The following is a 12,888-nucleotide window of genomic DNA, read 5'->3' on the forward strand; positions in this document are numbered from 1 at the left end:
GACTGTGTGTCAACCTCCTTGGATTTGAATTCAAGCCCCAGCACTTACCAGCTTTGTGACCTTGGCCAGTCACACCTAACCCCTCCCAGCCTCACTTATCAACAAGGTGCTAAAAATGCTTAGAGAGTAGTTCTTAAGATTCTTAACACGTGATAAGCACTCAGTAACTGTTTACTGCCCTATTATTTTCACCCCACTCTTGTATTAATAATTCATGTCTGTATACTTTTACATGAAGACTTGAGAGAGTACTTCAATACATATGCAAAATAGCACAGGGAAAGAACCACTATTCTGCGAATTGTAAAGCCGCATTTTGTATGGGAGAACTGTCTCAGTGACATCCATGTGCTGAAGTCTTAATATAATATTGATAGACTGAGGACTTTAGGAACAGTTTTTTGTTTGTTTGTTTTGGGGTTTTTTTTAGTTAGAATCTCACTCTGTTGCCCGGGCTGGAGAGCAGTGACACACTCATGGCCACCCTAGCATCTACCTGCTGGGCTCCAGTGGTCCTTCCACCTCAGCCTTCCAAGTAGCCGGAACTACAGGTGCACGCTATCATGCCCTGCTAATTTTTTGATTTATTGTAGAAACGAGGTCTCACCAAGTTGCCCGGGCTGGTCCCGAACCGTGGCAATCCACTTACCGTAGCCTCCCAAAGTGCTGGGATTACAGGCTGAACCGCTGATCCTGGCCTGTTTTTCCCAATGGTAACTGAAAATAGAGGGTAATAGCTAATACAGGTATTAATACATTATCAAATACATGTAGACTTGGACTCTTGAGTGAAAACGATACCCAATATAGACCATTGCAAATTGCTACCAATAAGGCCAGAAAAGAGAGGGAAAGGCAGAATTCTAGGCAGGCCAGCTTTCCTACAAAATGAGTCCCTTGGCCAGCCAAAAGGACCCTTACATAGACCATAGTCCACAGCCAGTGACAGTCTTGCTTGAGGAATGAGTCCAAAGGCTTTCTTGTCTGAGGCTGGGAAGGGAAACATTCCAGATTTGCTTATGAAACGATCTGAATAATAAACACACCTCAAATGTCAGAGTGAGCAAGTAAACAGCTCTGTACCCAAAGCTGTCAGGCATAGGGCCTAAAATAAGTTGAATGTCTTATGCTTCTCTTAGCGTGTTTACCTTCCCTGGGAATCTGTTTGTGGGCTAACCTGGGTCCCCACACACAGTGGTGATCAATAGATATTTATTGGCAGTGAGTGACAGAATCAACCTTTCATTTGGCGGATACATGTGTGCTTGCTTGTTCTAGAAGCTTTGTCCTTTCAGAATAGAAAGTTGAAGTAGAATTAGGAGAAGAGTGGGAAAACTACCCTCACAGTGTTTGAATCCAGTGATTTTTAACAGGTGATAGAATATGCTGTGTTGGTATGTATGATTGAATTAAAAGCTATTTACTGAAACTTGTTTAAATACTACAACAGCAACTCTTTTTCTACTTCTTAGGAATGTGCACATTACTTCCTCGAGGTCAAGGACAAAGACATCAAGCACGCCTTGGCTGGACTTTTTGTTGAAATCCTTGTCCCAGTTGCTGCTGTGAGTTATATTTTCATTTCCAAAATTTCTTCAAATTGGATTACAGAACCAACAATTTCATTAACATGATATTCACATGTTTCTCCACTTCAGGCTGTTAAAAACGAAGTAAATGTTCCCTGCCTTAGAAATTTCGTGGAAAGCCTGTATGACACCACGCTGGAACTTTCTTCTCGAAAGAAGCATTCCTTGGTTAGTCACTATGAGAAAATCTAAAACACAAACACAAAACTGTAGCGACCAAAATTCCTAGGCAGAAATCTAGCTGGGGGTCATGAGGATGTCATAGGTGGGAGAATTACCTACAACTCCCTCAAAGAGAGGTAGCATTTGAAACTTTGGAACTCGCACTTAGTATTGACCATGATTGAGTTACGGTCATAGAAGAGGATTAGACCATGTCACCTCTGATGACCCTTCGGGTCCTAAGGATTCTGTTGTTCATTTTTAAGATTGGCTTAACTTGATTTTTATTTAATTTCTGAGAATTTTTTCCAATCTAAAGGCTTAAAGTTGATAATCACGGTTTATCTTTTCAATCCCCAGGAGCCTACACTGGCTAATTTCCATCCTGAAACTCAGAATCAAAATTAAACCAGGCAGGAAAGGGAGTTGAGAAATAGATAGTTGCCCAGAGGAAATATTCTCCGAAAGCCAAATAAACCATTTTGGGGGAGGCCTTGGTACTGAAGAGCAGCACAGAAAAGTCTTTGAAATGACCACTGCCTTTTACCCTCTGTGGTAAATACAACTCTGGTTTATGAATCAGCAGGTGGTGTTCAGCTGTAATGTGATCGTCTGGGGGGGGAAGCAGGTTGCTTAGGGAGCTGGTCATTGGCCTGGTTTGTGCCAGTCTGTAGAGTATGAACGTCCCATCAAGATCTGAGCAGGTGTGCAGAGTAGTATTGTGACTAACTACATGCATTCTTTGTTTTTGTTTTTAAGATGACCGACTGATATTGGAGTTGCACTCAATGGTAGCAGGGGTTCAGGGTCCCTTTAAAACTATATTAATTTAAGCTGGGTTCTGGTGGTGTGCACTTGTAATCCTAGCTACTTGGGAGGCTGATGCAGGAGAATCACTTGAACCCAGAGGTTGGAGGCTGTGGTGAGCCGTGATCGGACCACTGCACTCCAGCCTGGGCAACACAGTGAGACCCTGACTCAAGAAAACAAAAACAAAAACAAAAAGTTAATTTACATAACAACCAAAGTCAATCAACTGTTGAATACTCACTCTCATTGTGGCAGTTGTTTCTTGCAGTTTAACAGATGAGCCAGTTAAATTTTTGTTTAAATCAATCTTCAGTAGCCTTAATTTTGGGAGAGCCATAAAGGTGGTAGGTATCTGGTTTAGCAAAATGGTGATGGATCCTGCATGTATGTTTTTTGGGTGGTTGTCCACTGGCTTTTCTGCCTTCTCCAGCTGCTGTGGGAAATTGGCCCAGTTAGGCAGGAAAAGAAAGCACAGTAGCACCTCTGTTTATTCCATCGTAAGCAAATTCCTGCTGTGGTTAAATTTGTCTTGGTAGAGCTTACCAATGCAATAACATTTCTTTTAGGAATCTTCCTTAATTACAGGAAGGTTGCATGTGAAAGAAAATATATACACCTACCTCTAAGACAAGGACAGACTAGTAAATGTTTATACGTGAAAAAGCTAGTAACATTTTCAAAATTAATGCACCTCCATACTTTTTGTTTTTTCTTCTGGAGATTTTGAGAGTGATCTAAGATGCTGAGTTTGTTTTTTAAATTGGTATGTAAATACTGCACCAGTGAATCAGAATTCCACATGATGAGACATGCAAATCATTAGTATACACCATCCATAATTCCAGATGATTCCATCTTCAGCATTATCAGCAAACATCTGCAGAACGCTCTCCTCTGCCCTGCTTCCACTGGGCATCGCTTGCTGTGCCACACAGCATCCTGTTTCTTCTGGCCCACAAAGCCATAGAGGGAGATGGCAAGGTAGGGGATGCAGAAATAAATAGGTAAGGAAGTTTCAAAATGCATGACACAGACAGGGAGAGATGTACCAGTGGAGAGTAGAGAGAGACCTGTGAGATTCGTAGAGGCCACATCCCTCAACGTGTGTCACCTGGTTTGTTGAAATACAAGCTGTCCTGTGACCTTGACTTCTTTCTCCTCAGGCCTTGTACCCCTTGGTGACCTGTCTGCTTTGTGTCAGTCAGAAGCAACTGTTCCTCAACCGGTGGCACGTTTTCCTCAACAACTGCTTATCCAACCTTAAAGTTAGTATTTGTTGGCTCAAAAACAGTCTTTCATGAAAATTTACAATACAATTCTTAGACTGGTATGTGAGGGGGGACCCCCAAAAAACGCAGTTTACTTTAAAATCGTGTGTTTATGCTTACGTGTTTAAACTTCAGTCACCTTCAAAGTACTCTCTGTAAGATGCAGTGCACCTATCAAGATGCTTTTCCATTGCTCAAAACGGTTTTTGAACTCGTCCATTCTGATGCTTTTTAGTGCTTCTGCCGTGTTTTGTTTCACCTCTTGTATATTGGCAAAACATTTCCCTTTGAGGATTTTTTTCATCCAGGAAAACAAACAAAAAGAAAAGTCAGGGTGAGATCAGGTAAATAGGGAGGGTGGGGAACAAGGGACATTCTATTTTTGCTCGAAAACTGCTGCAGGTGTTGTTATGGTGGAAGAACCAGTTGCCTATTGCTACAACTCAGGATGTTTCTTCTGCAAATTGTGACACAACCTTCTCAAAACTTCCGGGTAAAAACTTTGGTTGGCCATTTGATTGGAGAAACACATTCCAAGTGAACTACCCACCCTTCAAAAGACAGTTATTAATTTGTGGGGATCCCTCTCATTTGTGCTTTTGGGAATGACTCTTGAAGTTTGTGGGGAATTATTCTATACTCTTGGAATGATGAAAAAAATAATAAGTTCCTATTAAATATAGTCAATCTTAGAAAGTGACTAGAGGTAAGAGAAATCACTTCAGATTTGGGAAAAATAAATAAATAAAAATCTGTTCTAACAAAGATCGCTTTAAAGGTGAAACTAAATGCTCCTTTATATATTTGCATTGTTGCATTTTATCTAAATGATTCAAACTTAAAATAAGGGCCACCCTCAGCTGATAGAAGCTCACCTATATGTCTTCCATCCTTCCTCTATCCCTTCCAGTCTAGGAGAATATTTGGGGCAGCAGGAAGCTCCAATTTGTGGAAGAATTGACCCAGTAACAAAGAGCATCTGTTTCCTGTCACTGTCATTTGTGATTACTGGGAGGTATTCTAGTCGAACTGCATGGGGTCAATCAGTCCTAAGCATTCACTGCTCTGCAGGTAGATAGTGCAGGTGCTGGTTACCTGAGGAATAAATTTGCTGATCCTGTGGCTGGGAAACCTACATTTAAAACAACTTTAATGATTAGCTTTAAAATTGTTGACTGGGCGCAATGGTTCAATTTCAGCACTTCAGCAGGCCAAGGAGGGAGGATTACTTGAGCCTAGGAGTTCGAGACCAACCTAGGCAACATAGTGAGTCCTCATCTCTACCAAAAATTAGCAGGGCATGGTGACACGTGCCTGTAGCCTGTAGTCCTAGCTACTCAGGCGGCTAAGGCGGAAGGATCACCTGAGCCCCAGAGTTCAAGACTGTGATGAGCCATGATTGTGCCGCTCACTCTAGCCTGGGCAACAGAGTGAGACTCCCAAATAAAAATATATATATATAGCTTTGAAGTGGTGCACATGTTTTGTTTTAGCGACCTATTGATAAAAGACAATGAAAGAAAAACCATTCCTAATATAAGTGCAAATAGGATGTATTTTTTCACACTTATTCCTGGGTGTCCAAAGATGTAATTTCGTTTGTTTTACAGGCTTGATATTTGCCGCTTTAAAATTTTTAAATACACTTAGTCATAAAATCTTGTATGTGCTTATACATGTTGCTTTTTTATTTGTTTAGCTTTTTTTTTTGGTCTATGAAACTTTAATTTGGTGGAGCAGTTAAGATTAATTATATTATTTTGGCATTAACCATAATTACACAATAATCTGCATTAGAGCTGTTTTGAGCACCAACTATGAACTGGCTGTAAAAGGTGATTGTGAAATCCAAGATTAGAATCATTCATTTTCTTCAAATTGGCAGTGAAATATAATAGCGGTGGATAGAGAATTAAGCTTTTAAGTACTCCAGAAACTGAAATGCTTTTCAGAATTATCAAATGTTACATAATGGCCATTTTCAGGTATTTTATTTGAGGATTTATCCATCTGCCATATAACTCTTACCATGCAGCCCAATGTACGTTTTGTTTTGGGGTCCATCTTTAAGTTATCCAGTTATTCATTCATTAAATATGTTTTTTATTATCTTTTGCACACACAGGATATGATCCTTTTCTTGAAAATAAAAGGCAAAATGTTGAGAATGCTTATACTGCATTTTTTGCATATTCTATGCTTCATGTGTCTGACAAGTTTTTGCTTAGACTTAAAAATAATATTTTGCTTGAAAATTTATTGCTGTGGCCAAAAAGGCCAAAATCTTTTCATCCAAAGTTGGTTTTGAAGCATAGCAGAGTGTCTTACTTTGGAACTTAATTACTTCAAAGTTAGATTATTGTTTACTGCTTTCGTCATAGCCTACTAGATAGACTTGTTAAGAGCATTTTAAACAACCCCAGAGGGAAGCAGGTCTGGACACTGACAGTATTTCCGTGCAAATATTTCAAGCATTAGAATTTCTCAACGAGAGAGACTGTAAGACCAGAAGTCATATGTACAGTCGATGCTATGGAGAGACTGAACCACATTCCAGATTTTAGTTCAGCTCAGTAAGAATTTTTGGAGTTCTCTCTGTGTGAGGTGCTAGGGAAGGTGCTGGAAGGATGAGGAAAGGCAGCTCTGTAAAAACCAGATATAGAATAGAGTCCCTGTCCTTGAAGAGCTTAGAATTTCACTGGGGATAGGTAATGAAGTTTCAAGATGCATGATACAGGCAGGGAGCGATGTACCCGTTGGGAGTAGAGAGATACCTGTGAGATTTGTAGAGGTCACCTACCCCATGAATCATGAAAGCGGTAGTTATTAGGAAAAGAAAGGCAATGATATTTTACTTTGTGGGTAATAACCTGTTGGAATTCACTACCCCAAGGCTAAAATTTATAAAAAGATTCTTGATGAGGTACAAATGGAATAAAATCACATTACACATATCTAGTGCTAAATCCAGTAGGGATTTGAATGGGACCATTTTTAAAATGTCATTAATATGCAGAGAACTTTCCAAACCTCCTCATGAGTCCTCACTAGGAAAGCAATACCTGAGAAAAACTAACACGGGCTTCAAAAGTATACCTGTCTTGAATAGCTTCAGTATTTTGGGGGATTTAGAACCAGCCCTGTCATTTCATAAGGTACCACCCAGCCAGTCCCTCCCCCATACACCTTTCTGCACCCTTCCTTCCTTCTGTTTCTCTTCTCCCAAGATGCTTCAGGATAATGAACCCAGTGTCTGGTCCTACATGTTGACCTTTGGTAGCCACCTTTGATATATTCCATAGAGGTGTGCCATCAGAGGGCAGCATGACAGAAGCTGAGCAGAAGTGTGTGTGAGCCTACTTTCAAAGTAAACAAACCCTCAGATTCAGTGCTCCCTTAACATCAACGTCCTGGTTCATCCTCAGTCAGAAGCAGGCTACTTTGGGAGCACAGACTTGAATGCTTTAATATTTAGCCAACCATACACAAGGGGTGCCAAATAAAATGTCTACACATCCGCTCAAAAGATGATGTTAGCCAAATGAATGCTAACCTCACTACATGACAGGACAGTAGAATTGGCTGGTGCAGCCGTCTACCAAGTATGACTTGTGTTCATCTCTTGTTATCGATACATATTGAGTATTACAATTCCAATACAGTTTATTCCCTTTCTTAAAATGTGTATATAATTTTTTGGCACCCTCTGTGTATGCAACATGCCATTATAAAGTCATGATGAGAAATATGGTGCCTTCTCACCAAGGCATTCACATCTTTCAGGAACGCGTGGTCTGTGGTACTGATACTTTTTGTCTTGTATGTATTTTATGTCAGAATGTGAACATATGGAGCTATAAAAAATGATACATTCCCTTCACTTCTGCCATGCAACACCTAATTCTGACAAAAAGAAATATGCTCTGAGAACTTGATTTAATAGTAATTTTTAAATGTACTATTTATCATGTTCATGCTAGCAATGTGCTAGTTTCTTATCCTTCAAAACAGTAGCAATGGGGAGAATTTTAAAATTTCATCTCTGTTACAAAAATGAATATAATATACCAATATTATAGCAGATTACAAAAAGAAAACAAAACCAAAAAAGAGAATTCAAAGGCCAAGAAATGCATTTATTATATAATTAATAGCAATAACAATGGCTGTCATTCACTGGAGATATCTATTATGACTCAAGCGAGTGGGAAGGACTTTGTATACATTGCTGTGAATGTCATGACAACACCACAGGTAACATTGACCTCTCCCTGTGCTTTGATGGATGTTACTTACATTTTTCTAAATATTTTACTTAGATAGCAATACGGCATCTGAAGACTTGGCATAAATCAGCCTAGTTTCTTTTTTTTTTTCTTTTTGAGTTGGAGTCTCACTCTGTCGCCCAGACTGGAGTGCAGTGGCCGCTCCTGGTCACTGCAGCCTCCACCTGCTGGGCTCCGGCGATCCTTCCGCCTCAGCCTTCCGAGTAGCCGGAATTACAGGCATGCGCTACCACGCCCGGCTGATTTTTTGATTTATTGTAGAGATGAGATCTCACCAAGTTGCCCAGCTGGGTCTCGAACCCGCGGGCTCAGGCAATCCACTCACCTCAGCCTCCCAAAGGCGCAGGATTACAGGCTGAACCACCAAGCCCAGCTCAGCCTAGTTTCAAAGTCGGCAAAACCAACTTTGTACATGGCATTGATTTTAAATGACTGCTATCCGCTTTGTAAATACCAGAAATACAGAAGTAGGAGGTATACTCCTTTTGTCTCAGTCACCGCTTGTGCTAGGACTTGAATTCATTCATTTATTCAGTCAGTTGGCCGACACTTCTTTACATTTACCAGTCACAGTTCTAGGTACTGGGAATAAGTGATGACTAAGAAGTAGCATTCCCTGATGCCTTGAAATTTACTGGAGGAGACAGACAACAAACAAGTAAATAAATATGCGAGGAAAAAAGTCAGATGGTGATAACTACTCTGAAGAAAATCTAATGGAGTATTATAATAGATACATTCAGGGAAGGAAGCATCATAAGTGAGCAATGAAGCTGATGGCTGTCAGATAATGAAATCTGTGCCCTGTCCTCTTCTCTGGCCTTTTTTTTCTTGAGACAGAGTCTTACTCTGCCACCCAGGCTGGAGTGCAGTGGCGCAATCTTGGCTCACTGCATCTTAAACCTCCGAGTCTCAAGCAATCCTCTCACCTTCACTTTCCAAGTTGCTGGGACTACAGGCTCACACCACCACACTCAGCTAGTTTTTTTTTTTTTTTTAAATTTGTAGAAATGAGGTCTCACTATGTTGCCCAGGTTGGTCTCTACCTCCCAGGCTCAAGTGATTGCCCCATGCTGGCCTCCCAAAGTGCTGGGATTACAGGTATGAGCCGTGGAACCCAGGCTGGTGAACTTTTTAATGACTGGATGCCCACAGCCAGCCTCCCTGCCTCTGCTCCATTCCCCACACTGAAGACACGGGACTTCCTGTGTGGTCTCTGATCTCAGTGGTTCCCAGTCACTGTCAAGAGAAGCCTGGTCTCCTCACGGAAGTTCCCCCATGTGGCCCCTGCCTCCTTCTCAAACCTCACTGGCCGCTGCTCCTTTCCTGGGCCCTGCACTAGCATGCAAACAATGGCCAGTCTCCGAAACAGAACCCCTCTCCACCAGCTCCCAGCTTCCCTTGTGCTGTTGCCTCTGCCTACAGAGCCCTCCCCCCCATCATTTCTTTATACCTTTCAAAGCTTCTAGGGACACACTGGCAGGCCTACCATAGTCAGTCGCATGTTTGTTGAATGAACGAATGAAGGCACGGATGGATTTAAAGTTCATCAAAGTTTTGGTCTGCTCCTAGAAACCTTTCCTGGTTCCATTCCTTGAGTTTGCCATAGGTGGTCCTTCTCATCTTCTAGCTCCTGTCCCTACCAGTTTCTCCTACTGCCTTAGAGCTGTTTATGTGTCCTGTCCCTCATAAATTGTGAACATCTTACGGGAAAGGATTATCTTTTATCTCTATACCCAGGTTCCGGCACAGTGTCTTACACACATGAGTCTCAGTAAATATTGGAGGGTAATTAGATGGGATGAGGTGGGGAGGAGAAGCTGGGAAAATCAAAGCTGTAACAGTGTTTAAAAGGACTTAAGTGACAATGAAAAGAACAGACTCACTCTCCTGTTGGCACTATGGAATTTGGGGTCCTTAGGGCTGAAGGGGAAGGCAAGCACTCAAGTACTCACCTTGGCAAAGGAGAAAATGCCATGGCTGCCCCCACAATTCCCCCATGGCCATTTGGATTCCTCCTCATGGATTATCTACCCCATAAGCATCCATAGGCAAATACCCTGGATGATGCAATGTGCCTTGTAGGCGCCCAGCCACCCACCTGGGACCTGACTTTTCCAGGGAGGAGTCATCTCAGAATCTCTGACCTCAGCATTTAATCTGCGATCTTATATCTGGGTTTCTGTTGTAGAATAAAGACCCCAAGATGGCTCGAGTCGCCCTGGAATCTCTCTACAGATTACTTTGGGTTTACATGATTCGAATTAAATGTGAAAGCAACACAGCTACTCAGAGGTAAGGAGTTGGCTTATGCTAATGGTAGTCACATCACTCAGCTGCCATGATGGATAATGTTTTTTTTTTATGGCCACCCACGCTAACCCAGCTAGAAACTGTTCAAAGATGACAGTCTGTAAAAGATCTGAGTCCTAAGGAACACTTTCAGGCTTTCCCTAGTCCTTGGCTCAATACCCGTGACAAAAACTCCAGCTTCTACCAGCATCCACAAGGTCTTCTTCCAGGATCGCATTCACCACTTTAACAAAGGAAACAGCCATTATTTTCCAACTGCTCTTGATTTTCCAGAAAAAAACTTTTCATAGAGTAATTATGCTAATGGAAAGGGGTGAGATGGGTTTTTTTTCTCTGAATCCTCTCTGATGCTTATATAAGGTGAAACATCTGCCATTTTTCCCTTTAAAAACTGGAACTCAGCCAATCTTGCTTGTTTTCTCTTTCCTCCCTTGTCTTTCAGCCGACTTATAACCATCATCACCACACTTTTCCCTAAAGGGTCCCGCGTTGTGGTGCCAAGGGATATGCCTCTGAACATCTTTGTGAAAATCATCCAGTTCATTGCCCAGGTAATGGAGTCGTTTCTGGCAGTGGGGGATCTTCTCGTTGCTTTTAAGCAGCTGAGCCTCCTTCTTACGAAACACTAAATGATGAAAAAAAAACAATAAAATAAAATATTGTGTTCCGTGTTTAGACTTCTCGGAATGGTTTTAAGTGTTTTCACATATAACCTATTCTTTTTCTTCACAACAAATTGTGACATGAGTACGTGAAGTGTTTTTGGCATCTGACAAAAAAAGCCATGGGGACAGAGTTTAAGTGGCTCATCTGAGTCACAAAGCCTGTTAATTAGTAAGAGTCTCTTGACTCTTTGCTTCTGTTTCTTCCTGATTCTCTTCTCCAGATTGTACAAGTAAAAGGGAAGCAAAGGGTCTGCTGTTTAGAGGAAATCAAAAGAAGACACGTTAGTGAAATTTGAGGAGTAAATAATAATGTTCTAACCTTCACCCTGTGAAAAAGAAGAATTTTTTTTTTTTTGAATTGGAGTCTCATTCTATCACCCAGACTATAGTGCAGTGGCATGCTCCTGGCCATCGCAGCCTCGACCTGCTGGGCTCCGGCGATCCCTCCACCTCAGCCTTCCAAGTAGCTGGAACTACAGGCGCGCACTACCACGCCCGGCCAATTTTTGATCTATTGTAGAGATGAGGTCTCGCCAAGTTGCCCAGGCGGGTCTTGAACCCGCAGGTTCAGGCAATTCACTCACCTCGGCCTCCCAAAGCTTGGGATTACAGGCTGAGCCACCAAGCCCGGCCGAAAAAGAAGAATTTAAGAGGAATGTTAGCATGTGTCAAGCGCTGACTCTTACCAAAAACTCTTCCAAGCACTTTATGTGTATTGCTCGACTTAAAACTGGGACTAGCAGTATTAAACATGGTTTTTTGCATGCGATTTTCTATTTAGACCCTAAAATTAATGCTTTTTAAAACACACTGTGAGTAAATGGTTTTGCATACACTTTGACCTACTTGTAATTTATGGGGGAGCAGGAAAACATTGTTATTCCATTCCAGCCTTTGCCACGAGCCAGCTCTGTAATCTGAAACAAGTCACAGGAACAAGTCACAGACTATCTCTGTCAATATTGTCTGCAAAAGGGGGTTAAAAATGCTTGCCCAGGGCTGAGGTAAGTGGATTGCCTGAGTCCACGGGTTCGAGACCCGCCTGGGCAGCGAGACCTCATCTCTACAATAAATCAAAAACTCAGCCGGACGTATAATAAATCAAAAACTCAGGTAGCGCGCGCCTGTAATTCCGGCTACTCGGAAGGCTGAGGCGGAAGGATCGCCAGAGCCCAGCAAGTCGAGGCTGTGGTGACCGGGAGTGGCCACTGCACTCCAGTCTGGGCGACAGAGTGAGACTCCAACTCAAAAAAAAAAAAAAATGCTTGCCCATATGCCTCAGAATAGCATGTGATTAAAGGCAGGTGGGATTGATTGGCGGGTGCACTTAAGGCCCAGACTTCTTCACCACTATACAATGCAACCACGTAACCAAAAACCGTTTGTACCCCTTAAAGCAGTTGACATCAAGGGGAAAATAAAGAATATCATGAGGCTAAAGGGAAATAATAGACATTAAAATACTGTTGAACTTCAGTTGATATTGATATAAAGATGCAAGGTTCAATTATTACTTCACAGACTATTTAATATACCTCTCTTTGTGTTTGTTGCAGGGAAATACCTCTATAAATTTGTACCCAGAAAAGGCTATTATTTGTTCTGCAGGTGGAAGAATTAATGTAACTTTTCATGTTTTTAATTTTTTTTTGAGTTGGAGTCTCACTCTGTCACCCAGACTGGAGTGCAGTAACCGCTCCCGGCCACCGCAGCCTCGACCTGCTGGGCTCTGGTGATTCTTCTGCCTCAGCTTTCCAAGTAGCTGGAACTATAGGCGCACGCTACCACACCCAGC

General features: G+C 41.9%; 1 protein-coding gene across 1 annotated transcript in view; it reads left to right on the forward strand.

Annotated features, from left to right (window-relative positions):
- The window catches only part of LOC103257555 (protein furry homolog), a 252,276-nt gene that overhangs the window by 102,675 nt on the left and 136,713 nt on the right, over positions 1-12,888 (forward strand). Inside the window, exons 9-13 of the mRNA XM_021710998.1 lie at positions 1,473-1,565; positions 1,659-1,757; positions 3,725-3,826; positions 10,307-10,410; positions 10,871-10,979. Coding sequence (XP_021566673.1) covers positions 1,473-1,565; positions 1,659-1,757; positions 3,725-3,826; positions 10,307-10,410; positions 10,871-10,979 — 507 coding nt within the window. The remainder of the gene's footprint in view (positions 1-1,472; positions 1,566-1,658; positions 1,758-3,724; positions 3,827-10,306; positions 10,411-10,870; positions 10,980-12,888) is intronic.

This window comes from Carlito syrichta, unplaced genomic scaffold (assembly GCF_000164805.1).
Source record: "Carlito syrichta isolate Samal-C Ts95f unplaced genomic scaffold, Tarsius_syrichta-2.0.1 Scaffold301792, whole genome shotgun sequence".
NCBI classification, from domain to species: domain Eukaryota; kingdom Metazoa; phylum Chordata; class Mammalia; order Primates; family Tarsiidae; genus Carlito; species Carlito syrichta.